Source organism: Primulina tabacum, chromosome 2 (genome assembly GCF_025594145.1).
Source record: "Primulina tabacum isolate GXHZ01 chromosome 2, ASM2559414v2, whole genome shotgun sequence".
Classification (NCBI taxonomy): Eukaryota; Viridiplantae; Streptophyta; class Magnoliopsida; order Lamiales; family Gesneriaceae; genus Primulina; species Primulina tabacum.
Genome location: NC_134551.1, coordinates 49,174,692 through 49,202,488, shown reverse-complemented (window position 1 = coordinate 49,202,488; position 27,797 = coordinate 49,174,692). Strand labels below are relative to the sequence as shown.

The 27,797-nt window shown below is 39.2% G+C and overlaps 2 protein-coding genes across 2 annotated transcripts; one reads left to right on the top strand and one right to left on the bottom strand.

The window, feature by feature from the left end:
* Window positions 1-1,489: 1,489 nt before the first annotated feature.
* Window positions 1,490-2,437, top strand: LOC142534298 (chlorophyll a-b binding protein 21, chloroplastic-like). Its single transcript, XM_075641204.1, has one exon. The coding sequence runs from the start codon at window positions 1,545-1,547 to the stop codon at window positions 2,337-2,339; it is 795 nt and encodes a 264-aa protein (XP_075497319.1). The 5' UTR covers window positions 1,490-1,544; the 3' UTR covers window positions 2,340-2,437.
* On the bottom strand, window positions 1,839-27,595 carry LOC142534282 (putative starch synthase 4, chloroplastic/amyloplastic). Its single transcript, XM_075641202.1, has 16 exons — window positions 27,284-27,595; window positions 26,476-26,707; window positions 25,742-25,820; window positions 24,435-25,503; window positions 24,304-24,355; window positions 21,076-21,198; window positions 20,930-21,005; window positions 20,654-20,838; window positions 20,360-20,554; window positions 20,054-20,125; window positions 5,351-5,560; window positions 5,066-5,188; window positions 3,822-3,974; window positions 3,670-3,731; window positions 3,497-3,572; window positions 1,839-3,323 (listed from the first exon to the last, which is right to left on the bottom strand). Exons 1-16 carry the CDS (start codon window positions 27,433-27,435, stop codon window positions 3,147-3,149), a joined length of 3,036 nt encoding a protein of 1,011 aa, XP_075497317.1. The 5' UTR covers window positions 27,436-27,595; the 3' UTR covers window positions 1,839-3,146.
* Between the last annotated feature and the right edge of the window lie 202 nt (window positions 27,596-27,797).

Below are 27,797 nucleotides of genomic sequence, written 5' to 3'. Positions count from 1 at the left end.
TTCTAAGTGTACACTAGGAAAATTGCTGAAAGAACTGGCTGTTAAGTGCAAGCTAATCATCGGTTAAACTATCAGCAAGAACTCATGCTTATTGCCACGGGCTTGTGGCCAAGTGGCAGCACCAGTGGTTTCAATAAAGAGATGATATCTCGAGTTCCATACATAAAAGTTTGTAATCTTCTATCTATATTCTCATTGGTCACTGACGATTGAAGTTGTATGTCGACGGGCTTGTGGCCAAGTGGCAGCACCAGTGGTTCTGAAATGTTTTGTGGTTTGGTTTTACAAGCCTCATGCATGCCATAGATAGCTAGCGATTTTCTGTAGCCTATCAGAGCTTGATTAGTGTGCGGTTGGATAAAAAACAGATTTTCATAGATTTTGGATCTCTTGTGCTGTCCAGTTTTGTCGTTTTACATTGCGAACATATTGCTGAGACGTGGTTCTGCTTAATGTGTACAGTCATTCTACAAGTACATAAATACAACTAGATTTGTGTGTATAGTGCAAATTCTTGGTTGGGGCATATAAAGTTTCGAGTAATTTATTAGCACGAATAGCTAGCAGCAACCCAACTGGCTTACATGATTATGATTTGAGGACGATCTACTTGTTAAGTATTACATCATATGAGGTATAAATCAACAGTGATTTTTGTGCAGCTAGTTGCCTATTGATGACTATATCATGAATCTATCGAACTGAGGGAGTTGACTAGTAAAAACAATTTAAGGTTCGAATTATTTTGACTCGAATTGTTCCAAATATTGATCGAACGTTGAAGTTTGAGAATTAATGTTTGAAAGCTTGAAATATTCGATATACTTGAAAGGTGTTTGTATTTAATATATAATTATATTATATCAATAAAATATTAACCTTGCGGACTGCACAACAACTATCGAACACAATAACTTTGTCCCGAGTTCAATTTGAACATGTTCGAGTTCGGAGAATCAAATATTTATCGAGTCACTTCGAGAAGCTCGCGAACTTGCTTAATTCATTTACAACCCTAAGTCGATATTTAGATTCTGCTTATACCAAACCACCAGCAACCAATGAAAAATTGCATAGAAAGGACCAAAGACGATATAAGTCGTAAACTTTCCAAATGCCCAATTTACATTGGTATAATCTTGCTAAACTCATCACTTGGGCAATGCAAGAACAGAATAGTTTAGCATCACTTGGGCAATACAAGGACAGAATATAGACCGAGCAAAGTAATGGTTTTATTTAAAACAGAGATGTTCCTTAATCTCACAACTTAGAAAACCCAATGACACTGATCTAAGAGACCCGACTGTTGATATTATGTCTCAAAACAATCATAAAAATCCAAAGAATTGTGGACTAGAGGCTGCCAACTCACAGAAGCAACAGCCGCAGAATCTCCATACCCAATCAAAGGATACATTTAGATCTCAGAGGATAAGGACCAATTAGCTTCTCGCTTCTATAAATGATTTGGCAGATACATAACTTATTTCACCAGTAAAGTATCTACGAAGAGTTTTAGCAATACACTACTCCTAAAATCAATGGCAGCCTCAACTATGGCTCTCTCTTCTTCCTCTTTGGCTGGAACAGCTGTGAAGCTATCTCCCTCCACCCCGGATGTCACTGGATCCGGAAGGGTCTCCATGAGGAAGACTAGTAAGCCTGCTCCTTCCGGCAGCCCATGGTACGGTCCTGACCGTGTCAAATACTTGGGTCCATTCTCTGGCGAGGCCCCAAGCTACCTCACCGGCGAATTCCCTGGAGACTACGGCTGGGACACTGCTGGACTCTCGGCTGACCCAGAGACCTTCGCCAAGAACCGGGAGTTGGAGGTAATCCATAGCAGATGGGCGATGCTTGGAGCTCTTGGATGTGTCTTCCCCGAGCTTCTGTCCCGCAATGGCGTCAAGTTTGGTGAGGCTGTGTGGTTCAAGGCTGGGTCCCAGATTTTCGCCAAAGGTGGTCTCGACTACTTGGGGAACCCAAGCTTGATCCACGCTCAGAGTATCTTGGCCATCTGGGCTAGCCAGGTGATCTTGATGGGTGCTGTTGAGGGCTACAGAATTGCCGGAGGACCACTCGGTGAGATCACCGACCCAATCTACCCCGGTGGAAGCTTCGACCCGTTGGGTCTTGCTGATGACCCCGAGGCATTTGCTGAGCTTAAGGTTAAGGAGCTCAAGAATGGAAGGCTTGCCATGTTCTCTATGTTCGGATTTTTCGTCCAGGCCATCGTTACTGGGAAGGGTCCATTGGAGAACCTTGCCGACCACCTCGCTGATCCAGTCAACAACAACGCATGGGCTTACGCCACCAACTTTGTACCTGGAAAATAAATTTGGATGGAAAAGTGCATGTGTAATCTGATTGTGAGATATGATGTAAAATTATTGCGTAATTATCAGAATATAATATGAATTTTTCTTGTTTTCAATCTTCGTGAACCTGTCTTTTTCGATCATATCAGCAAACTTTCTAGGCTCAAAACTGACAAATTTCGGTAAAATTGCAGTACATAGAATAACCACAATTTCGTAAGAAATAAATAAAAATTAAACAGTCATAAGACATTTGGGCAATTATTCATACAAAAATGATGTATTAATTTAAAATAAAAAAATCATCAAATCAAGAACAGGATATAACTCCAAATGCTTAATCCTTGCCATTTTAACCCATTAAATTGTAAATGTTTAATAAATGGAAATGAACAAATTTTGTGTCTTTGATATGCATTTATATTCAGTGTGTGTTCAAACATATTCACAAATTTAGCGTACGACATCGTCTGCAAGTCGCAGTTGATGTCTTCTACAACAAATGTTTCAGTATAAATTACATACAACACAGGTGGAAGTATGGGCTTGGTAACCAAAAAAATAGGAGCAATGCAGCAAGCATCCTGAAATCTGGGTCGGCAAGATGAGAGCCGATACCAGTGTAGCCTTTAGGTCCAGCAGGACGGACATGAAAAGATGGGTCTGTTGGTCACCACTTGATACGATCACTGAATATTCCAATGTCTATTTATTTCGCCCATCCATGGTTCATGCCATTATGAATTATACCATGGTGGATACATAATCAAAATCATGTCCTTCAGGATTCAGCCAATATCGAACGCAAATTGCAGCTACACCAGTTCAAGAACGATTCACAGTCTTTGCTCTTCTGATAGACTTCATATAAAGTTCTTCATATAGCGATGCTGACGAATCCCAACTAAAATCCATATTCATGACATTTTGAACGAGCTGTTTCCATCCATCACCATCGTTCTTATAATGGTCAAATGCACGTTCTAAAGCACCGTTAAAACCCTGTAAAGTAAAGGGCCATTCACCATTGTTATAAAATAACTATTGAAGAGAAAAAACATCATCTTGTCAATAACAGAGCAGGGTGAAAGTATTGGCTGTTGTTCTAAATCAACCAAATAAACAAAATGCATAAAATATAATTTATCTAATTATTATCATCAATCCGAAGTTACCTGCTCATTAGCTGTCAAAAATGTAAAACCATTTCTATACTGGACGGGTATTGAGTTATCATCCAAATCAAAAACACTGCAGGCGGATTAAAAAACTTAGTTGTGCTACCAAGCAAGTATGAACAAGGTAATATTCTGCTTTATTTCAAAAACTAAGTCACAGAATATTCCACCTGTCATTTAGACCACCTGTCTTCCTAGCTATTGGGATAGACCCATATCTCATTGCAATCATCTGCGTACAAACAAAATGAGATAGAAAACTATCAATTTATTTCATTTTAGTTCACTGGGCTAGTTTCACAGTAAAGAAAATAACCTATACCTGGGTAAGGCCGCAAGGCTCGAATATGGATGGGATGATAAACATGTCAGAGGCAGCATAAATTAAATGGGAAAGAGACTCATCATATTTCAATACCAATCGAGCATGCTCATGATTCCTAAAATGGTTGCCAATCTCCTCAAACTCCCTCTGCAAAAAGAGAAATCCATTGTCATTCACTCGAGTAAGGTGCTTTTTCAAGAAGAAAATGGTACTCATAATATAGATGACTTCATTTGCTCTAAATGATGAAAGTCAAGTCAATATAGTAAAGGCACAGTAACCATAATTGAAATACTTAATGACATTATCCAAAATAACAAAGTCAAATATAAACTATTTTTCAGTGATTAGTGGGTTCATGATTTCCAACTTTACAGGGGAGAGCTACTAGATATCATATGACTAATATGAAAATAAGAATTTTTCCCCTCCGATGCCCAATCATACTACTTCATAAGACTTCCAGGTGACTGCATAGATCTAAGGGCTAAGGCTATTGCAATTATAGGCTATCAAAGTCGGCTTCACATATTAATCAGAAGTGCAAATCACTCCTGACTAACACATCAAATATCCTGCACACTTTCACTTTCATTAGACTTCCAGGTGTCTGCATAGATCAAGGGCTAAGGCTATGCAAAGTCGGCTTCACATAAATTAATCAGAAGTGCAAATCACTCCAGACTAACAAGTCAAATATCCTGCACACTTTCACTGTTAGAATTCTATAGTGGCATTGATCACACACAAGTCCGATTAATCTCTGGTAAAATTTTCTTGTAGTTCAAACTGAGTTAAATCAGAAAAGAAATTATCAATTGGCTGGCTAGTAGACATCTTTTCTTCTGTCTTGTTGATTTAGGAAAGCTGCAAATAATACTTGAAATCACAGGGTGCATATTCTTGAAATTTTTAATATAACTCCTCTGGTTTTGACATTTACATATATTTGTGTCAGCAAACTGAACAGGATCTAAGTCACACAATCTTCAGAACTTTCAAATTTTGCTATGTTATAACAAAGTAAACCCAGCTTCGGTCCCAATAAGTGGATAAACCATGCAGAACGCAGGAAGTGATTCAGAAGCAAGATGTTATTCCACAGAACTTACTTTCTCCCCACCAACTGTTGCATTTGAAAATAAAGTTTCTTTGGTTAACAAAATTAACATGCTTTATGCAATATAGGCTACAAAGATAAATACAGCATGAAAAGTTAAGAAAATACAAGAACTTTCCTGAATTTGTGAAACTGGACTTGAACCTAGAAGAATGAACTGTCCACCCAATTCCAGAGTCCGATACAAAGCATGCCTTATAAGATGCACACCCTTTTGGGGCACCAATCTTGTTATGCAAGCAACCTATATCACAAATAAATTGATAGTTACACATGAAAGTTCATATCTAACAGCAAAACCAGTAGTAAAATCAGATTCATTTGGCAAAAATATTAGTGTCAAAAGTCAATTTAAGATCGTGTACAATTTTTTCAGATGCCTCCAAATCAAACTATACTTACTTACCAAGGGCTGGTTGCCATTTGCAGAAGACATCCCTAAGTATCTTCTTAAACCCTCCTTATTCTCTGCTTTGCCCTCAATATCATATGCATGATACTGAACTTTCAAAAATCTGTCAGTAGCTGGATTCCATGCATCAGTATCGATTCCATTTAAAATTCCAACAAACTTTTTAGAATATAAGTTAAGTGTCGGGTGTAGGCCCCATCCTTCCTGTACATAGAAAATACAACTTAAGAAACATTCTTCTCATTGATATCCATTACATGCTTTAACTCAAAATTTTGTCCCGAAAAATAATCACAATGTACGAAAGCCATATTTAAAAAACATTCAAAGAACCAAGCCTGACAGAAATCCTTTTGCTTTCAATTTTCCTTGCAGAAACTAAATTTCACTCCATAGTCATTCCAGATGTTAAACTTGATATGTGCTGATATATAGTGATACCATGAATGATTCATTCTTTTCCCACATCAGCCGACAGCTAAAATACATTACCTCATAGATAGAAGACATGAAGTCACATCTACATGTAACATTTTGCTCATAATTTTGAAGATACAGTAGAAAAAGTTTGCATGCAAGGCACCATTCATTTTGTTGCTTGTTTTACAAGCGCTGAAACTTTTGGAGTCCCACAGCAGACTTTTGTTAACATTCCAACAGTGAGATCTCGAGATTCTTAATACAGATCTATTTTCCACTCATTATCAACCAAACCTGACTCAAGAGTTGATACTTACGGCTGGTTTGATGTAGTACACGCACTAACAGTAGCAATAATATAGTTATTATTCGACGTGCTATATATTCAGATGTCGGATGTTCGAATAGAAATGATAGAATGTAGTGTAAAAGGAGATAAAACAACAGTACATGTATACAATAAATGTTCACATTTTCTAGATTATCTTTCCACAACCCTACTCCACACCATCAAACCAATTCCTCGTCCCCATCAATCCACCTCCAATGGAAGTAACTTGCCATCAGAATATCTTGCATTGTGGGCAGAAAGCTCCCTGCTTTACTGTGGTGGCAAGGGCAGATTGCGGGTGGAGGCATGAAGTAAAGAAAAGGAAAGTGAAAAGCAAAGATCACATTAAAAAACAGGGGCCATATCTTTCACATTTGGTGTTAAAACCCATACTATCGGTGCCACTCCCAATGCCCAACTACGTGATAAATCACACAGTATGAGTAAGCCCATTATATAGTGTAGAAAAATAGAAAGATGTATTGTAAAGAATAGAAATATTTAACTGGATCTTTACTTACTTTTGGTAAGATTGAGGTATATCAATTAGTTGATTGTATAGCCCATAATTGTAGGAATATTCTGGCCCATTTAGTCTTTATAATTATTTAAGCATCTTGTATGATAATAAGTGTGTCATGAAAGCAATTAAATATCTTCTTAGTTTTCCTCAATTTCATGGCTGCTGCTCAATTTTTCATTGTATCAGAGCTAGGGTTTACCGTAGCCTGATAATTTCTTTCCTGCCCTTTGACAATGATTCTGCGATGGCTTCAAGTTCCTCGTTGTAAATAAATTCCAGAAACACCCAAACACCACCTCCGCCGTTTGGGTCTGTAGATCCGAGCGGGTGGACAACATGCCCATTCAATTAACCGTTAACAAATTCAACGCGAAAAATTATTTAGAGTGGCCACAATCTGTCAAACTCATAATTGAAGGTAAGGGAATATATGTGCATCTCTCTGACGAGACAGAAGAACTGGCCAAAACAGAAACAACATGGAAGAATTGGAAAGCTGAAAATCATTGCCTGGTTAATAAATTTAATGGAGGCGTCGATTGGAAGAACTTATTTGTTTTTTACACAGCAAAAGAAGTATGCGATGTTGTCAAAGAAACATATTCCGACCTGGAACATCTTCACAAATATTTGATTTGAAGACGAGACTGTAGCAAACCAAACAAGGTGATTGAGATGTGACAGAATACTAGTAATGAAGTTAAAGGGTATGTGGGAAAAGTTAGATCTTTGTTATTGATACCCCGGAAATATCCGGGTAATCCACGAGGTACTCGGATCATCTTTAGTCCGGATTTTGGGTGATCAAAGAGCCATAACAGTAGAGCAAACCGAAACGCTCTCAGCTAGCCTGGGCAATGAAGAGCTCAGGTAGCATAATTAGTAGGCAATGGTCCCCGTCATGATTATCCACCCAAGCACCCCGGTATAGGTGTCATCTCCGAGTTCACAGGTACGAGACACCAAGTCTCGATAATCATTAGCAGGTCTTTCAGCGCACGTAGGAGTGATGTGACTAGGATAGAAGTAGTATGGGCTGTCAGATTTGACAGTGTCAGAGAGAGGGCATGAACACTCATCTCGCCATGAGTAGCAACTAGGCACTGACAACAAAGTCATCATTGACTTTTCTCCTATAAATATCAGGTTTGCTTGATATTAATTCATTAAGATATTCTTGCAATAAATACGCATACTCTCTATACATTCATTCTCCTTGTTGGTTGCAGAAACACTAGCAATCTTAATTTTGATGATAACAAAACTTGTTATTGTATTTCTAACACATTTACTCAAGTGTGAAGTTGATATATCAAATTGGAAGCTGGAACTTCAATTTCGCAAACAGTTGAATTATGGCAAGGTGCAATATTTTGAGCATATCTTACAAAACAAAGATCGAAATGACCTAAGGCAAAAACGGTTGGAAAGCCAACTCAATTATGTACCAGTCATATCTCAGGCCAGTCGGACCAGTTCGAATGTTATCTAGGTCAAACCGCTGATTGAAGTGCAGACAAGACATTTCGGATTCCTGCAAACGGTTCAAAACGAGCAGCGTTTGTATTTTGCCCATATCTCTCAGATGCATGATTCAAATGACAATCCGCCAACTTACCTGATCAGAAAACTCAATTTGGAACAAGTCGTATTTCACGTCAGTGGGGCAAAATCGAATGGTATCTAGACCAAACCGGTTGCTGAATGACCAAACTGATTACATGAAAACAGCAAGGAGCAGTTGCGGTATTTCGTCATATCTCTCAGCTCGCTTATTGGAATAAAGCGATTCAGTATGCATTGGAAAGATAAGATGATGATCTACAAATCATCTTCAGAAGTCAAAGTCTAACTCGAAGCTTAAGATGCTGATAAATGACGATGAAGCTACTGGTTCTGCAGAGCACACCAGTTGAGATGCTGACCAGTTCAACCGCTGACCAGTTTTCAACCGCTGAGAAGTTCAACCGCTGACAAGTTCAACCGCTGACCAGTTTGAACCGTTGACCAACCAGTTTAAGCTCGGGAAAATATCCAACAAGGCGAATTTGACCGTTGCAATTTCAGAAACAGTACAGAAACTTTCCAAACGGTTATATTCTTGTGTCTAACGTATATATCATTGTTGGGGCTTACAAATACAACATCTTGAAGATCAAACAAGAGCTTTTGAAGGGGATTAAAAGCATGGGCAGTTAGCATGAAGAAATATGCTATTTGAGAGCACAAGCGCTTGTGTGAGGATACATTTGAGATGTACACTTTAAAGGATAAATTCCTCATACACAATCACTCACACATATACAAGAGAGTTGAACTTCAAAGTTTAGTTGAGTGAGTCTTCACACAAAGACATTAAAGATTGTGTTTGTAGTCTTGGCATAAGAGACGTTAAACATTATACAGATTGTGAGGTTGCAGCCTACAATCGAGAGTGTGGTAGGAGTTTCAATTAGGCAAGAGATAAGTCCTAAGTTGAAATGGGTTTGTACAAGGTGTTGTATAAATCAAAGTCTTCTAGTGGATCCTTCCAAGGAGAAATAGGGGTGACATAGGAGTTGTTAATCTCCGAACATCCATAAACAAATTTGTGTCTATTTATTTATTGTATTTAGTTATCATTTTCATTGTTTTAAAGATGCATTGTTGAAGCATTTTACGTGTTCTTCAAATATCGAAATATTACATGCCAAGTGTTTGATAAAACGCTTAACTAAAATATTTTTACTCATTCAACTTGAATATATTCTAATGCTTTACAAAATCTTTAATCGGTTTCTACGAAGGATTATTTCGAGTGTCTTCCGCTTGGTTTGAAAACCAAACTCGATTTAATTCATCGGTGTTCAAATTTTCAAAAACAAGCTATTGTAGCTTTTAAAAGGAAAAGTTTGAATGAGTTCATTCACCCCCTCTAAACTCTTTCTCGATCCCAACACTCCTGATATGAAACATTCAACTGACTTGAGTGTCGGAATGGCTAGGCCGGAGAACCTTTTAGAGCATCACTAACGTTCTCTACTCTCTCAAGTGTGCAGATACTTCAACCCCACACACTTTTCACCTGAGTTCCGACATACTAGGACATAAACCAACTCGACTCGGTGTAATTGCCCACCTAACTCAAACCCAATTTACCCGGACATCATCATTGGCGTCGTATGTAGGAAACTAGATCTGAGACGTAGATATAGTTTCCAATCGAAAATCAGCTCGAAGAGACCATTCCAGAAGGGAATCCTCGGACTGAGAAGTTCCCTAAGGAAATCCACCCCGGCAAACTTTCATGATCAACCCTGAACAATTGACTCAGTGAATAGCGGTAGCTGTCCAGAAGGCCATGATGGAGAAATTACCTCCCAACAACAGCCGACACCCCATGAGGAGGGATCCGGGGATGAATCTCCTTCTCAAGACAAAGCAAAATCCCCCAGGAATGCTCCAAAACTTTTACCATGGCTGAGAAGCTAGCGGACTTGAGGTAGAAGGTGTCATTTCTCCAACCGCATAATTAATGAGCCCCTACATGCCCATTATAAATCAGCAAACATCAGATAGTATGATGGAAACTCGGACCCTAAGGAGCATTTAGTCCCGGTTTGAAAACATGGCCATGTTGCATTGTTATGGCGATGAGATCAAGTGCAAGACTTTTTTAACCACGTTGGTGGATTCAGCCCAACGATAGTTTGATAAGCTCGAGTCCCAAAGAACGAGCACAGAAGGAGAACCCTTTGGGGCGTTTTTCTCGTTATACTCCCTTGAAGATGCCAAAGGACCAAGCGGTGCACCTTTGCGAGGAGAAGGAAAACAGCTCTCAATCCTACCGACCTTTCCAGGGCCCACGGCTAGCCTTAAAGTTTTGTGCATTCCACAAGAGAATGTTAGCAAAACACAAGCAAGTTCAAACAACCGAGGAAAAGTCATCATCAGCCAGACCCGATAGAAGGCAATCCAGCACCAAAGAAAGCAATGAGACTTCCATGGGTACCCAAGAGTTCGAGGCCTGCATCATCCATTAGGACCCCGAATTCCAAACCCATGTCAGGAAGTCGCGCTAGGCCCACCGCGTCAGAAAGGCCCTAGCATAGAACGGTCGGGGAAAATCCCCGACCTTGGGGGCAATTAAAATTATCTCCAGAGGATCCACTAATTGTGATTATAACCGAGCCCGGAAAGCTTGGAGTCGGCGAGAAATCCTGGGAGTGGGTAACTTGGGAGGAAGAAGAGGAGCCAACCATCAGTTTCGGACCCCAAGATTTACAAGGTATCAGCTTACCACACAATGACGCTTTGGTTATCCAGGCCAAAATAGCAAATTATGATATAAGGCAAGTGTTTCTGGACTCGGACAGCTCCGTCAATCTCATATTCCAAGAACCCTGGATCAAATGGACTTAAAGGATTATTATCTGGAGCCCATAGAGATCGCTTTGTTCGGCTTCACTGGTCATACGGTCCACCTCGGTGGGGAGATTATGCTCTGTTGACAGTAGAATCTGGGGATTCAAGAAAATCAGTTATGACCACATTTGCTGTGACGAATACTAGGAAGGCCGGCTATGAACGCCTTCAATGTTGTCACCTCTACTATCATCAAGAAACTAAGTTCCCCGTGAAGGGCAGAATTGGGGAAGTCCAGGGAGATCAGCGCTCATCGCGAAAATGTTTGGTGAAACTATCCGAGTAGGAAAAAAGAGGACGAGATAATCCCAGATATTGAGGAAAGCCCGGAGATTTGGACGGGATGACAAAACTGAACAAGCCTTTCAAGACTTGAAGAATCACCTAGCTGGGTTGCCCATCTTGGTTAAACCCAGGCTGTGAGAAAAGTTTCTAATCTACTTGTCTGCTATTGAATACACCGTCAGCTCGGTCCTTATCCAAGAAGAAGGAACTGACCATAAACCAATGTATTATGTAAGTCATGCTCTCAGACGACCCGAGTTGAGGTATACCGAGCTCGAAAAGATAGCTTTGGCATTGGTCATAACTGCAAGAAAATTGAGACCCTACTTTCTGTTTATCCTATCATCGTCCTTACCAACAGCTCGTTGGGGAGAATAATGACAAATCCAGATATCTCAGGGAAGCTGGTAAAGTGGACAATACAGCTCAGGGAGCATGATATCACATATCAGCCGAGGGCGGCGGTAAAAACTCAAGCTTTTTTCAGATTTCTTGATCGAGATGACAGCCTGGAACAGGAAAAAGTGTAGAGAGTATTTGTCGATGGCGCTGCCAACAAGGAAGTGAGCGGGGTCAGGATCGTTTTGGTTTCTTCAGCAAGGGAAAATATAAAGATTGAAGTTAGATTAGATTTCCGGGCTTCTTATAATGAGGCCAAGTATGAATCAGTTGTGATCAGGATGAGAGCTGCCCGGGAAGCAGGAGCTACCCGAATCATTATTTACTCAGACTCTCAATAAGTTATTCAACAAGTAAAAGTTTCCCTACTAAGCCCCAGCAGAAAGATTGAAAAAGTAATTAAAAGCAATTCAGGAGTTTTCAGAAAGTTTTATTGATTGGAGCACGAAGAAGATTCCAAGAAAAGAAAAAACGGAAGCCGATACACTAGCCAAAATGGCATCTTCTTTGACCGGGGAAAGAGGCAGGAATTTTATTCACCACACCAAACTGGTGTCGAGTATAGACACCGATCCAGTAACTTCACAGGAAGACTCGTGGACGACACGGATCCTAAACAAGCTCAGAGAATTAAGAAAGAGTGTTCTCGCTTCAGTATCATCAATAGAGTGTTATACCAACGGTCATTCCAGGGCACGATGCTCAAATATCTGGCCAGGGAAGAAGCTACGTAAGTATTAAGAGAAATTCATGAAGGTTGTTGTGGGGACCATCTTGGGACTATAGCACTCACTTGAAAGGCATTGTTGGCTGGATTCTGCTGGCCCACTATGAACTCAGATGCCCTGGATATAGACCGATCTTGTGAAAGATGTCAACGCTACGGTAATTTCGTGACCTCGTCTATAAAGCATGTTCAAACATCTTGCCCATTTGATCAGTGTGGTCTAGATATTGTGGGACCATTCCCAGTAGCCCGGGCACATAAGAAGTTCCTGTTAGTAGCAGTTGATTATTTCTACAAATCGGTAAAACCGAGCCCCTTGCCAGAATCACAAAGATGAGGTACTGAAGTTTTTAAGCAAAAACATAGTCTGCAGGTTCGGGCTACAAAGAAAGTTGATATCTGATGACTGCCGGCAGTACCAAGGACAAAAAATTACTGCTTGGTGTGGAGAGATGATTACCCAATCACTTATTTCCGTCGCTTACCCGCAAGCAAATGGACAGACTGAAGTCACTAATCGAACACTCGTTCAAGCTCTAAGAGCCAAGTTACAAGGCGTTGGGAAGGACTGGGTGGAGGAACTTCCGGGTTTCTAATGGGCTTACCGAACTACTCCTTAGGCCACAACGGGGAAAACCTTTTTTAATTTGATGTATGGATCTGAAGCAATAATACCTGCTGAAATCGGGTAGACATCAGCCCGAGTCGAGACTTACCTAGAGGAAAATTATCCAGCCCAAGCTCAAGAGTTAGAATTAGCGGAAGAAAAGAGAGAAAAAACTGTCATCCAGATGGAATCTTATTGCAAGTCGAGTCATGCGAGCGTATAACCAGCGGATCCGACCTCGAGAATTTCAAGTCGGTGATCTTGTCCTCAAGAAAGCCAATCCGGCTGGATATGTTGGCAAATTAGAAGCTAGATGGGAAAGACCTTGTAAAGTTGTTCGAAGGGTTAGTTCAGGAGCTTTATATTTGGAAGATGGTCAGGCCGATCTCATAAAAGACCCTGAAATGCTTTTCATTTTTAAAAAGTACTATACCTGAATTGTATTGATTATCAGAATATTAATTAAATTATCTTTCTATTTTAATGTATGTGCAAAAGATTATCTAAACCCCGAAGGCATGAGGCCTCAATATTTTATCTAACCCCGGGAGGCACGAGGCCCCAGTATTTTATTTAAGCCCGGGAGGCACGAGGCCCTAGTATTTTATTTAAGCTCGGGAGGCACGAGGCCCCGGTAACTTCTCTAAATCCGGGAGGCAGGAGGCCCCGGTATTTTATCTAAACCTAGGAGGCACGAGGCCCCGGTATTTTATCTAAACCTGAGAGGCATGAGGCCCCGGTACTTGATCTAAACCCCAAAATTTTATTGAGAAGAATGAAACCCCGACTACTTCCTTATACTTGGAAAATTTTTAAGATTTACAAACTTACGACCAATTTATGTTAAAACAAGCCTTCCAAAGTCCGATTACTTCTCGATACTTAGAATTTTGTAGGTGATTATTTCAGTTTGGTCTACTTATCAAAGGAAGAAAGACAATTAAAAGAGGACAATCTTATTCAAAAAAAGGTACAAAGGCCGGTAGGCCGGAAAAATATAAAAAAAGGTAAAGGTTAACAATCCTACACTATAGTGTCTGGACTTCTGGACCCCGCAACCTCGGCATTCTCACCTCCATCCCCTTCATCATCTTCGGGCAAGGAATCGATGGCTCGAGTAAAATCTGGGAAACCTTCCTTATCTACTGGGATAGGGCCGGCCTCTTCGAATTGCTCCATGCACTTGTCAAAACCAGTCTTGAAGAAAGAATAAGCCATATCTTCAACCGCCGCCCTAAACTCCGAGGAATGAAGAAAGGAAATCAGCCATTCCTCTTTAGATCGCTTGAAGGCCACCAGAGCAGATTCCGCCTCTTCAGCCCGGGCCTTGTGATGATTGAGTTCTTCCGTTAGAGATTGGGCCCGCATATTTGAGGATAAGAACTCGGACTTGAGAGCATCAGCCCAAGAAAAAACAGCCTCCGACTCTACCCGAGCCCCTTTTAGGTCTGTCTGAGAGACCTCCAATTGCTGATAGGCTACTTCGGAAGCCGTCCTCAAGCCATTCACCATGTCTTCATGCAAGAGTCGGGCTCGCGTCAGTTCCCCCTAAACTTGTTGACGAAGTTCACTAATGGCCCGCCCGGTTTGCAGAGCTCTTTCTTCGCGATTGAGGAGAGACCTTCTCATAGGCCAATATCAGCATATGAAGACCCTACAAAAAAAATGATGAGAGCTGCAATCTTAAAAATTTGAAAGAAAAAATGAAAGAACTAGGCTTACCAAGAGAGTCCGGGCAGTACCCTCAAAGAGCTTCTGATTGTGACCCAAGCCCTTGAGAAGAGCCTCCTCAGCAGGCGAGATTAGGCCCTTAACAAGCCTAACCCCAACTGAAGAAACTACATCCAGGAAAAGATTGCCCGGGCTCCTAGTGGCTTCGAGCGGGGCTGCTCCGTGGATACTTGTGCACAGGGGCGTAGCTTCAGTAGAGGCTAGGGTGGGCTTTAGCCCAACCTAGTCTCGAGATTAATATGTATATATAGTTATGTATTTTAGGAATTTTAGTCACTGGGCAAAATTTTTATCATGAATTTCTATGAGTTTTAAATAATCTAGCATTTGAGCTTATTCGGTATCTATATGGTTATCTTAATTTATATATTTACTCATTCTAATTCTACATTTTATATATATATATATTTGTGTTGTTCTGATTATAAATATGTATTTACATAAATTTATTGAATAAACTAAAAAAATATAAATACTAAATAATAATAAAATCAAGTGATAATTATTAGAGTACAAATTGTATAACTAAATTATTTGAATGAATAATGTCATATGTACATTCAATTTTTTTACTTACTTTACTACGAATTTATTTTAAAAGTTCATTATTATAAATGATATTTATCATGTATCTTGATATATTTAATTCTTAAGATGATTTTTAAAATTTATCTAGTTCATATTATACAAAATATAACAAAAAAATTAAAAAACACATTAAATAATAATATTTACATTTTCAATATCCATCTCACCCTATTTTAAAATCTTGGCTACGCCCCTGCATTTGTGCAGAAGAATAAGAAGGAGGCTCAGTAACCCGGGCAGAGCCCGAGGCCCCCTCCTCATTATCACTAACAGCAGTAGCCTTGCGCTTCCGCCGCTTAAGGAGAACGTGATCTCCGGGAGAGTTTGAGCACCCAACTCCCTCCCTGGGGGCCTCCGCCTGTTTCTCAGCACTACCCTCCTCCGGGGTCTCGGGAGCTAGTTTTTCTTTGAGAGCCTGAACTTCAGCAGCTGCTTGCATAGCCAAAGCCTCTTTCTCTGCAGCTGCCTTCCGAGCAGCCGGCCTCTTCTCCTCAGCAGCTGCCTTCCGACCAGTCGGCCTCTTCTCCTCAGCAGCTTTTTCTGCAACCAATCTCCTAACAAAGGCCTCCTGCATTTCGAGATTACATGCAGAATAAAAAGGTATGTGAGAAAATCTTAGAAGGGATAATAACATACGAGAGCGGAGAAAAGAAGTGTCAGGTTGAGTGCCCGAGGCATCGAACTCCTCTATAACCCAATCCGTAGGGTCCTCAGCCTGGGGACTCAATCCTTAGGCCACTAAATTTTCCTCGATTATAACGAGTGAAGAAGAAAACTTTTGCCTCTCCACGAACTCTTGGCTGGCTCCTCAAATTTGTAAGCCCGAGGAAGCTCAGGCTGAGTGGGAAGGCTAGGCAAGAAACCGGTCAAACATTGAGGGAAGGAGAGGCTGATATAGAAGAATCTTCTTTTCTATCCATTCAGGGAAGAAAGGATGTCATCAAAGAAACGACTTTTCGGTCGGGAAGACAGAGAATGCATTGTCTCCAAACCGACACAAAGAAATAATGGAGAATAAGAGGGTTAATTAGGAGATCGTGTATTTTGAAAAGGATATAGGCCGAAGCCATTATCGGAAAAGAATTGGGATGAAATTGGTTTATAAGAACCTCGAAGAAGTGGACCGGGAGAAGGGAAATCTGAGTCCACTGCGGACTTGATCCCGTAAAAAGATATAGAAACCCTCTGGGGGTTGATCAGCTTTGTCCGAAGGGCCAGGGATCAGGATGGGATAAGAGGAGGGGATGGACCCGAGGACCCTGAGGACCTTGTCAACTCTCGGGCATAGGGTACTCCCCATAGTAGAGAACCAGGGGTATCCAGGATATCAAGATGAGAGGAGTTGAGGGCGCTGGGCCTTGCCTTTACCCTTTTTCAGAGCACGGGAAGTCCCGGCAGCCAGGAGATTCGTCTTCAGTTTCTTGGATTTTTTTAGGGGAAGGTAGAAGACTGAAAACAAAGTCATCATTGATTTTTTACCCTAAAAATACCAGGTTTGCTTGTTATTAATCGTTCAGATATTCTTGAAATAAATACGCATACTCTCTATACATTCTCCTAATATAAAACATTCGACTGACTTGAGCGTCGGAGTAGATACGCCGGATAACCTTCTAGCGCCCCACAAACGTTATCTAATCTCTTAAGTGAGCAGATACTTCAAGTCCGGCACTTTTCACCTGAGTTCCGACATACCAATACATAAACCAACCCGACCAAATGTTATTGAGCACCAAACTCAGATCCAATTCACCCAGTCATCATCAGTTATGATAATAAATGATCGCTAATCTAATAGTGTTTGTTTTCTGCAACAATTGGAGAATGATAGAGCGTTTGAACTCTTGGCTGGTTTGAATAGAAATCTGGATGAATTAACGGCTAGAATTCTTGGAAGCGTTTCACTGGCATATATTAGCGTTGTATTTGCTGAAATAGGGCGTGAAAAAGGTTGAAAGAAGGTGATGATGAGAGAGAAGGGTCCATACCAACCTGAAAGTTCTGCATTAATTTCCAGAAAACAGCAAAATACTTCTCAACTGAAAGGTCGAAATAATAAGAAGTGAGAAAGAATGTAGTGTGAACATTGCAATGCTCCACGACATACAAGAAACTTGGTGGGAGTTACATGGAAAACCACCTAACTAGAAGCCACAGTCATTCAATCAATCAAACAATGATCATAAGGCATATAAGGCAAACACGGAGGAATCCAGTAAGTCCGAAATCTCGGGAACAACCCATATTTCACTAAGGAACAATTGTATAGCCTTTTTCGATCCACACAGTTCCCATCCATGGCTTCCTCATGTTCTTTAGCTCAAACAGGTAATAATTCTAAAGCCACAACTTTAAAGTGTCAACCACCACTTGTCAATCATTTATAATAGACTCTGGTGCAACCTATCATATGACAGATTGCTCGAAGCTATTTTACTTCATACAACCCATGTGTAGGAAAATCAGAAAATTAAACTAGTTGATGGATCACTCTCAACCATAGCTGGGAAAGCCTTGAGATCCTCGAGCCTTGAGATGTGTGTTTCTTGGTTATTCCCCCACCCAAAAGGGGAATAAATATTTTAATTCAAAATCTCGAAAAAAATTTGTGTCCATGGATGTGACTTTCTTTGAAACATAATTTTTTTAAGAATTGATGTTTGAAGATAAGAACGAGAAACCACCGAGTCCAAAAATGATTTATCTGTGAATTTTCCACAGCCTAGTCTAGAAGGGAAAAATCCTCCTATTCAAGTTGATCAAAACAGTAACCAAAACATGAATATAGATGAGACTAGTCTGGACAATGGTAGAAGGTTTGGACAGGTAGAAGATAAGAACGAGAAACCACCGAGTCCAAAAATGATTTATATGTGAATTTTCCACAGCCTAGTCTAGAAGGGAAAAGTCCTCCTATTCAAGTTGATCAAAACAGTAACCAAAACATGACTATAGATGAGACTAGTCTGGACAATGGTAGAAGGTTTGGACAGGTTTATACCAGGGGCAGAAATCTTCAAAATAAAAGTGGGACATTCACACTTCCGCATGATCAAGAGAGTCCAACCTGAAACCAGATCCGAGAAGTACAGAAATTGTTGACACAAATGCAAGCAGCACAGAATCTGAAAATCCAGGTATCATTGACTTACCAATTGCACTTATGAAAGGAATTAGGGCATGTACCCGATAACCCTTTTAGAATTTTGTTTCATATAACCATCTGTCACCTTCATACTCTGTTTTTATCACATATTTGTCAAGTATGGACATACCAAGGAGAGTTTTGCACCTGTTGCTAAATTGAACACCATTCGAATCCTACTAAAGCAATCTCCACATGCTTGGTTTAAAAATTCACAAAGTTTGTTAAGAAGAAGGATATAACAAGGGCCTACTAAAGCAATCTCCACGTGCTTGGTTTGAAAAATTCACAAAGTTTGTTAAGAAATAAGGATATAACAAGGGCAGTCACACCATACAATGTTCGTAAAACATAGAGATAAAGGTAAAATCATAGAGATAAAGGTAAAATTGTAGTTTTAATCGTTTATGTCGATGATGTAATACTCACTGAGAATGATTGTGAAGAGATCAAAAGGTTGAAAAGAAGTCTTGCAGATGAATTCGAATTCAAGAACTTAGGTTCATTAAGTTATTTCCTGGGAATGGAGGTAGCCAGATCAAAAAAAAAAAGAATTTCAACGTCGCAAAGAAAAAATGTTCCTAATTTATTAGGAGAAACTAGAATGAGCGGTTGCAAGCCAAGTGATACACCCATGGATCCTAATAAAAAATTAGAAGAAATTAGTTCCAACGGATAAATATGAATGTCTTGTAGGAAAACTCATTTATCTATCTCGACAAGACTAGATATTGCTTATATTGTAAGTGTTGTTAGACAATTCATGCATGTACATTATGATGAGCAAATGGAAGTTTGGTACAAAATTTTGAGATATTTGAAAGGTTCTCCGGGTAGGAGTTCATTGTTCAAAAAGAGTGATCAAAGAAGGGTGGAAGGTTTCACTGATGTGGACTAGGCTGAGTCTATCTCTGATAATAGATCCACCATGGGTTACTGTACCTTTGTGTGGGAAATCTTGTCACATGGCGAAGTAAAAAACAAATGTTGTGGCACGAAGTAGTACAAAAGCTGAGTTTAGAGCTATGGCAAATGGCGTTTGTGAGATATTATGGATTAAATGAGTACTAGAAGAGTTAAACTAGGAGCTCAAGGCTCCAATGATGTATTGTGATAACAAATCTGCCATAAGCATAGCAAACAACCCACTCCAACATGATAGGACTAAACATATTGAAGTAGACATGCACTTCATCAAGGAGAACCAGGGGGAGCTGGAGTAATCCGCATGTCCTTTGTCATCACAGAGCAACAGGATAACTGATATGTTGACAAAGAAGCATTTCAGGCCAAGTTTGAATTATTTATTGACAAGTTGGGCATGAGTGATATCTAGTGCACCAACTTGAGGAAGGTGTATGAAAGCAATAAAATATCTTCTGAGTTTTTCCTCAATTTCATGGTCACTGCTCAATTCTTTCATATAGGCAACAGAAACAAGGACTTAATAAATTATAAAGAAAGAAAAATCTCAATGCTGAAATCCTACTGCATCAGAAACACGTTCATTAAGGGTGCTTATAGTTACACTTTGTACCTCAGGGGTCAGCATCTCTTGGGCGTAGGTCGGTGAAACTGTTGTCACAATATTGGAAAAGACTATTGCACCCTGTGAAATGCCAAGAAAATGTGATGAAATGAAAGTGATCAGGATAACGTGGTAGAAATCAGCTGAACATAAGTCATGGCCAGATCAAAGAACCAAATGTCCACCAGTCCGAGCGCTAAAGAAAGAGAGAGAAAGTGGCAAACCAGCACGCAAAACCTTGAATGTGGTTCATGCATCTCTTAGCTAAGCCAATGAAAAGCTTCAAATGCAACTTGAAAATAGAGGATCGGTTACCTTAACAGCATTCACTCTGTCCCTTGACGAGTTGTCCTGCATTCTATCCTGCCTGTTTAGTTGATGGACATCAAGACCACAAGATGCAAGGTCCGAAGCTGGTGCATTTCCTTGATAAGCAAAATTGTGACATGTAAAACAGATTCTCGCTGAATTCAATCCTTTGGGAACATACAGATCCCAGTAAAGGGGTGCCTGCCGAAAATAGCAAGCACTCAGATTAAAAAAAAAAAAAACTGATCCAACACTACAGAAAGGTGATATGTGAAATAACAAAATCTCTAACATTCGTACAATGAATGCAGTCTGCCAATCATGACAATGGATTATGTCTGGTCTCTTGCCAGCTTGAAGTAGCAACTCAAGTGCTGCCCTGCTGAAGAATGAGAATCGCTTAAAATCATCATGCTCTCCATAAAAATGACCCCTCCAGAAGAATTTACTTGGATGATGTGGCTCGATGAAATAAACAGGAAGCCCTGACAAATAAAATTTTCGCGAATCAGCCAAAGTATCAGAGTTAAAGGAATGTCTCAATGAAAATAAACACTGATGTAAAATTTTCTAGACCTTCAACAGTGCCAACCCATATTTTGTTTTTGAACAACAGACCATCAAAATATGACTCTAGTGAAACATCTAAAGCCTGCACAGTACGGAGTGGATCAAAAAACAGATGTAAAAACTGGAGAGCATGCTCAACAAAAGTCATATACCTTAAAATCGCGAATAAGCTCATAATTCATGCAATCATATTTAGGTAGAACAATTTCCACAAGGTGCCCTTTCTTCTGAAGTGCCTTACTCAGACCAGTCAGTACATCACCCAAACCACCAACCTGAAATAAAATAAAGCAAAATCTGCCATGGGCAAACTTCAAATACAGCATTAATATATTGTCATCTCTAATTTCTCAGTTGAGTGTAAATGAGGAAATATATTTTCAGCATGTCAATATTCGAGTGTACCTCACACATTAGAAAGATCAATAACGGGCGAGCAAAATCCCAATACATACAGAACGTAACCAAAGTAGGAAAAATTCAGTCAACTAAAAATTTCCATCATTCAGAAAGATGTACAAAAGACGTTAGTTTTAAAAAAATAATGTATGTAAAATGTGCAGTCTAGAAACATATAGGATTTGGACCACATTAGCTGAGCAGAAGAAATTGTTGAAGATCTTGGATATCTTAGAAAAGATAATTAAGATATTTATTTAAGTTACACTTTAAATTTAGAATAGATATATTAGATATAATAGAGATAAGGATATAAATTTTCTTTATATATATTGATTCATGTACATTCAATGATAATAAGAATTTAAATTCACCATGCCACATGATATCAGAGCTTAGGAACAAACCCTCGCCGCCATCACTAAACACGGCCATATAGCCTCGTCATCAGAGTCCGACAAGCCACCATCGACTCCGCCGCTTTCAACCTGCGGTCCATGCCCAATCTCTCTCTAATTCAATCCGTCACGTGCCACAAACCCAATGGCTAGAATTACTTACAATGATCCATGTCCATCATGATGTTTATATAAGGCAAGGGAAAAGAAGATCTTATCTCTGGCTCTCCCAAACAACCGGTCACGACAGATGGAAAATTTAAATCTTGGAATGTCGAGAAAAGCATGCTCATGTCTTGGCTTATCAATTCCATGGTCCCAGACATTGGAGAGATTTTCTTCCCATATTATTCTGCCAAAGAAATATGGGATGTAGTCAGGGATTCGCACTCTGTCCGGGACAACATGTCTGAATTATTCAGTGTGGAAAACAGCCTTCATGACGTCCGCCAAGGTGAGAACACGATCACAACTTATTTCACCGCGCTCACAAAACTCTGGTAGCAGCTAGATCTGTTCGAATCACACAACTAGAAGTGTGAATTATTCAGTGTGGAAAACAGCCTTCATGAAGTCCGCCAAGGTGAGGACACGATCACAACTTATTTCACCGCGCTCACAAAACTCTAGAAGCAGCTAGATCTGTTCGAATCACACGACTAGAAGTGTGATCGGAAGTGTGCATCATACGAAGCACAATTCAGGGAAATTGTGGAGACCAAACATCTATTCAAGTTCCTTCTCATCCTTGATACATCTCTCAATGAAGTACGTGGCCGTATCTTGGCCACTAAACCGCTGCCAGGATTCCGTGCTGCATTCTCCGAGGTTCGCCATGAAGAAAGTCGTCGAAAGGTGATGTTCGGCTCTTCCCACCCGCCTCCCAGCGATGCTTCTGCCCTTGCGACCGTTCAACCATCATTTCTTTCCATCTCCGACAGTGGTGTGCGCCATTCGCCACATGTGATATCCACAACAGTCCTCGTGTACAGAATGGTCGCATATGGTATGACAAGTGCAAGAAACCGAACAATCCAGTGGACACTTGTTGGCGCATCCATGGCAAACCGGCGGAATGGAAAACAAATAGGGAACGTCGTGCTTATTCAGCTACTGTCGACGTGGCTTCTCCAGTCTCGCAACAACCTTTCACCCAACAGCAGCTTGATGCTCTACGACTCATGTTCGGACCAAATTTCTGCTCAATCCACGACCCCTTTGAGTACGGGTAATGCAGAAATTGCGAATTTATTGAGTTGTTGAAAACAAATTATTATGTTTATTTAAATGAGCTCATCCTAAATTGTTATTTTCCGGAAAAAAATTTCTTCAAAATACTAAATGACCAATTCATCATCTCAACCATGAGTAAGAAAAACGTTATCAAAATTCTAAGGACCAAATGTCCGAACTAAAAAAAAGCATCTTGATAAAAAAAACCATGAAATCCTAATGAATCAAAATGAAAATTCATATCCAAGCCTCACAAATTAAACTCCTAAATCTTCGTCCCTCGACTTATCTCCTCCATATAAATTCATAGCCTTCGTTTAGATGATACCCAAAAAGCTTAAGTTGAACTTCAGTAAAATATACTTAGCTTTATGTTTAACAACAGTAAAATAAACTTAGTATACCCCCCCTCCCCCCCCCCCCCCCGACTCAGCCAGTAAATCAATCTCAAGAGTAACGACTAACAACAAAAGCTAAACAACCGGTAGATGCATACATAGATATATAAATTTAGAATTCAAAAGGGAGTAGAATAACAAAATGCAAACCATAATTCCATCAGGCATCACATTGACTATAGGAACCAACATGCGGCTCACACGCATGGTCATTCAAGTAGCACGTTGGTAGCAGGAATTAAGAGAAAACTCATATGACAGACATAATAGGTGTATGTGTTATGTTGATTGGAAAGAAATAAGGTGGCTCTCACATGCATCATCGTACACGCGGTAAGTTGACACATATGAACCGAGAGATTATGAATGAAGATATAAAGAATTTGAATAGATAACAATCAATATGCAGAAGGAAACAGAAGTCCAAATTGAGTAAAGAACATAACAACATACACATTAAAATTCATTATTATGGGCCTTTTAGAATAATATTGGAATTGCAGAAATACTTAACTTAATTTGATTGTATTACTCACGTAAAACTCCCGCAATTTCAAAATATATAAACAAAGTTATTTCCGATAAATTCTAACATGTTCTAAAAAATAAGATATCTAACCTAACTGTGATCCAGATTCTTTATTTACATCTAACTCTTACTAATTAATTCTTTGTTTCTAAGTTTCTCATTAGAAATAATTAATTGTTAGGTTCATTGTTTAATTGATAAGGTGTATCCAAGTCATCTTTGTAAGGCTACACAAACTAGCCAAATTTATGCCATGCATACTGGTAAAATTTTTGAAGAATATAATAAATATAACTTAACACACATATGTGTGTGTGTGTGTATTTAAGAAAAATTATTTGGCTAGTTGTGTAGTGTTACAAAGATAACTTGGATATACCTGATCAATTACACACCTAATGCAGAAATATAGTTAAGTCATACCTTTGCTACAGGTGCCAACTCAGCTGCAATATGTATGATGTGCAACCGTTCACTAGAGATTCATCACCCCTATTAGCCAAAAATAGTATGCATTATGTATGACACAAATGAAAAACGAGTTACATTCATACCCTGGCACTGATGATATCAGTCTTAGGAATTTTGCGATGATATCAGTTTCATTCATTTCTTCAGATGACAAATACACATCGCATAATTTTCCCTCCCTATTCCATATCATTTCTCTCAATAGTCTAGCATCGTCAGCCAAAATTTTCTTCTCGAGAAACCATCCGTCCACCAATAGCAGTAAATTACTCCAAAATTCTGAATGCTTATCATGCACAGTTTCAGCCTCTGCTCTTTTATCACTTTTTTCTTTCAAATTACTTAGTGTATCTTGGAACTCCTTCATAGATACTTGATGTAACTGAACATAGGAATGTATATCTGCATCAGACCTTTGCAGGCGCTCGTCCAACAGTTTTATCTTCTGCTGCATGAGTTCACCATATTGTTGCATTTTCTCGGCTGACAATCTATTCATGTTGGCCTCACTGAGAGATTCCTCCAACCTGTCAACCTTCTTGCGAAGTTCTTGGTTTTGCTGCAGCACTTTAAAAGCTTCATCAGCATGTTTTGTTGTGTTATCGAATGATTCTTGCAGACTAGCTACTTTCTCATATAAACTTTTGCATTCCGATTTCAAACTTGAAATTTCCGAAACATCTTCTTGAGAAGCAGCAAGTTTAAACTCAAACTCTTTTAAAGAAGATTCCAAAGAGAATCCTTCTTCCTCCAGAGTTTGAATCCTGTGACCAGTTTCCCTGATATTAACAAGATCTCCCTTCAGCACCTCCAGCTCATCCTTCAGGGACATATTCTCTGCCCTTAATAGCTCCAATTCCTGGGTAAAATAATTCACAGCATCAATTTGTGATGAAGAAACTGCAGACTTCATTTCTTGAGCGTGTTCCATTCTGCTACCCCTACTAGACAATTCACTTCGCAGCTTTTCCAACTGGTCTTCGAGGAGTTCCACACGTATCTTCTCTTGTGCAGCCATTTTAAGCCGTCCATCCGTTTCTGCCAGTTTCATCTCCAAGACATTGATTTCGGTCTGCAGTGCCTCCTTTTCCTCAATTATTTTTTCAAGGTCTTCAAGGGTACGAATACGAGCTAAGTTGAGAAGATGTACATCTAATTCAATTAGCAAGAGACACAAATCAGGTAAAGATCAATGATGCAATAAATCACAAATATCCACTTTCCGTTCAAAAATAGAGCTTAGGCATATCGTGAAACTTCTTTACAACTTATTTTAACAAGCACGGATGAAAGTTAAATGTGTGGCCTCTTAAATATTTATGCTTCATTAATTTTTAAATAGATAGAGACCTAAACAAAATAAATGGGTTCAAGATAAGACAAGACTTACTCTTTTCTGCATTTCTTATCATTCCAATTAAATCTTGAAGATGGATTCCTGAAAGTTGCTCTCCATCCGATTTGGTGGACTGCCCAACATAGAATACAATACTTTCATATACCTTTTATCCTATTTTATACTGAATGGAGACCAAGATTATTAATGCGAGTTCCATGAAAGTCATAGAAAAAATTCCAGGACAAAATTTGAGAGCTCTCTGTTCTTTCTGAGACTATTTTAGGAAATGACAGCCTTGGTTATAATTGTCAAACAAATAAAGCATTTGATACACACGTGGAATGTTTAAAGCAGCCAGTTGATTGGCACTCATTATATCCTTTTATGATTGAGCTAATTCTGAACAGCCAAACTATAAAGATTAATATGTCGAATCCAAATGAAGAACGCCAAAGAGAATCTTATTTGATTTTGATGGATTGAGAAAATGCAGAGTTCCTATGCTGACGGTTCCAGATGGACTCAAGGGAAAATAATCAACGATTCACATGTAAGGAGATAAATAAATGTCATTTAACTTCTTATATTTGCAGAGCCGCAAATATAAACATAAGCAGATAATTTAATTTAAGTATATAAAAGACCAGAGGACAACCACATTGACCATTGACAAAATGAACAGTTAGCATTGTGGTATAACTGCATAAGATTAAATCGATCATCAGTATTACTCTTCACACAAACAAATAGATTTTATATTCCAAAGAATTTATGTTTAGGCATACCACAGGTGTTATGTCATTTGATGGGAGATTATTAATCATTGGATCCTCGTTTATTGGAGAAGAATCGGTGTCCTCCTTTTCTTTTGAATCTTCGGATTTTACTGCAATGGTGATTCCACCTTTCAAATCAGTTTCGTGATTTGAGAACTTGCTATCATTAGACAAGTTATTCGGATCAGAGTCATTATCACCAATGTTGATTTTCTTTGCATGCTGTTTTTTGTTTTGGAAGCTGCAAATATTCAGGTATAAACTAAAACATATGCAAGGTAGAAAATTAATCATCTATCTACAACAGGCACAGACTCGTATTTCCAAAAGAAAAAAAAAATCGATATATGAAGAATGAATCTTGTAAACAGAATCAAGGTATCAAACCACAGAGAATAAAAAAAAAGTAAGTAGAATAGGGAAAAAAACCGTTTCCACATAATATTGCACAGGCGTGTTAGAAGGATAAGATATTTATTAAAACAATTGCAGAGTTTCAAACTGAGGAATCTTGAAGAAACAAATTTCACATCATCAATAAGTTAAAAAGGAGAAACATAAACCAAGCCCCGTAAAAGTTCCGATGTGAAGGTTCTTGAACTAAATAATTTTCCAAAACCAAGAATCACGAAACAAAAAAATGATTTCCAAACCCAACAAGTCACGAATAACTTCGATAAAATCCAAGAAATAGGATACATGCACCCATAATCATCCAACTCCTATTGTAAAACTCAACAACTAAAAGAAAAAAGTGAATCAAGAAAATTAAAAAGAAGTTAAAAGAAATCTCGATGAGATGAAAACTTATCAAAACCTGAAATTACGGTGGCGCATTTTACAAGACGGTGTGAGAGGGAAGCGAAAAGGCGAAGGGCAAAATCGTGAATAAAGTAGAGTGCCGGTAAAGTTTCCTCTCCCGGCAACACCCCAGCCGAGAAAGCACGTCAAATGCAGCGGCGCCGCCATTATCGCAATCACAACCACAGTTTTATGTGAAGCGTGAAAAAAAATCCGTAGGCCAGAACAAACAAGTGCTCACATCTGCAGAGATTTGGCGACGAAGAAAAGTTCGTAATATCTTCTCGCTTCTCTCCTCTCATCTCGGCTTTTGTAATATATATATATATATTGGGTAAATGTTGTCTGTGCCTCGGATCGGATAAACGGCTCTTAGTGGACAGCTTGCAAAAAACTTTCCAAAAAAACTGTTAAATGTTCTTTTCAATTTTATTAAAAAAATTTATAATTTTTAATCTAAAAAATACTATTTTTTAGATTAGACATATATCGAGTTCACCAAAATTTATTGTAAGTTATAGTGGGATGTT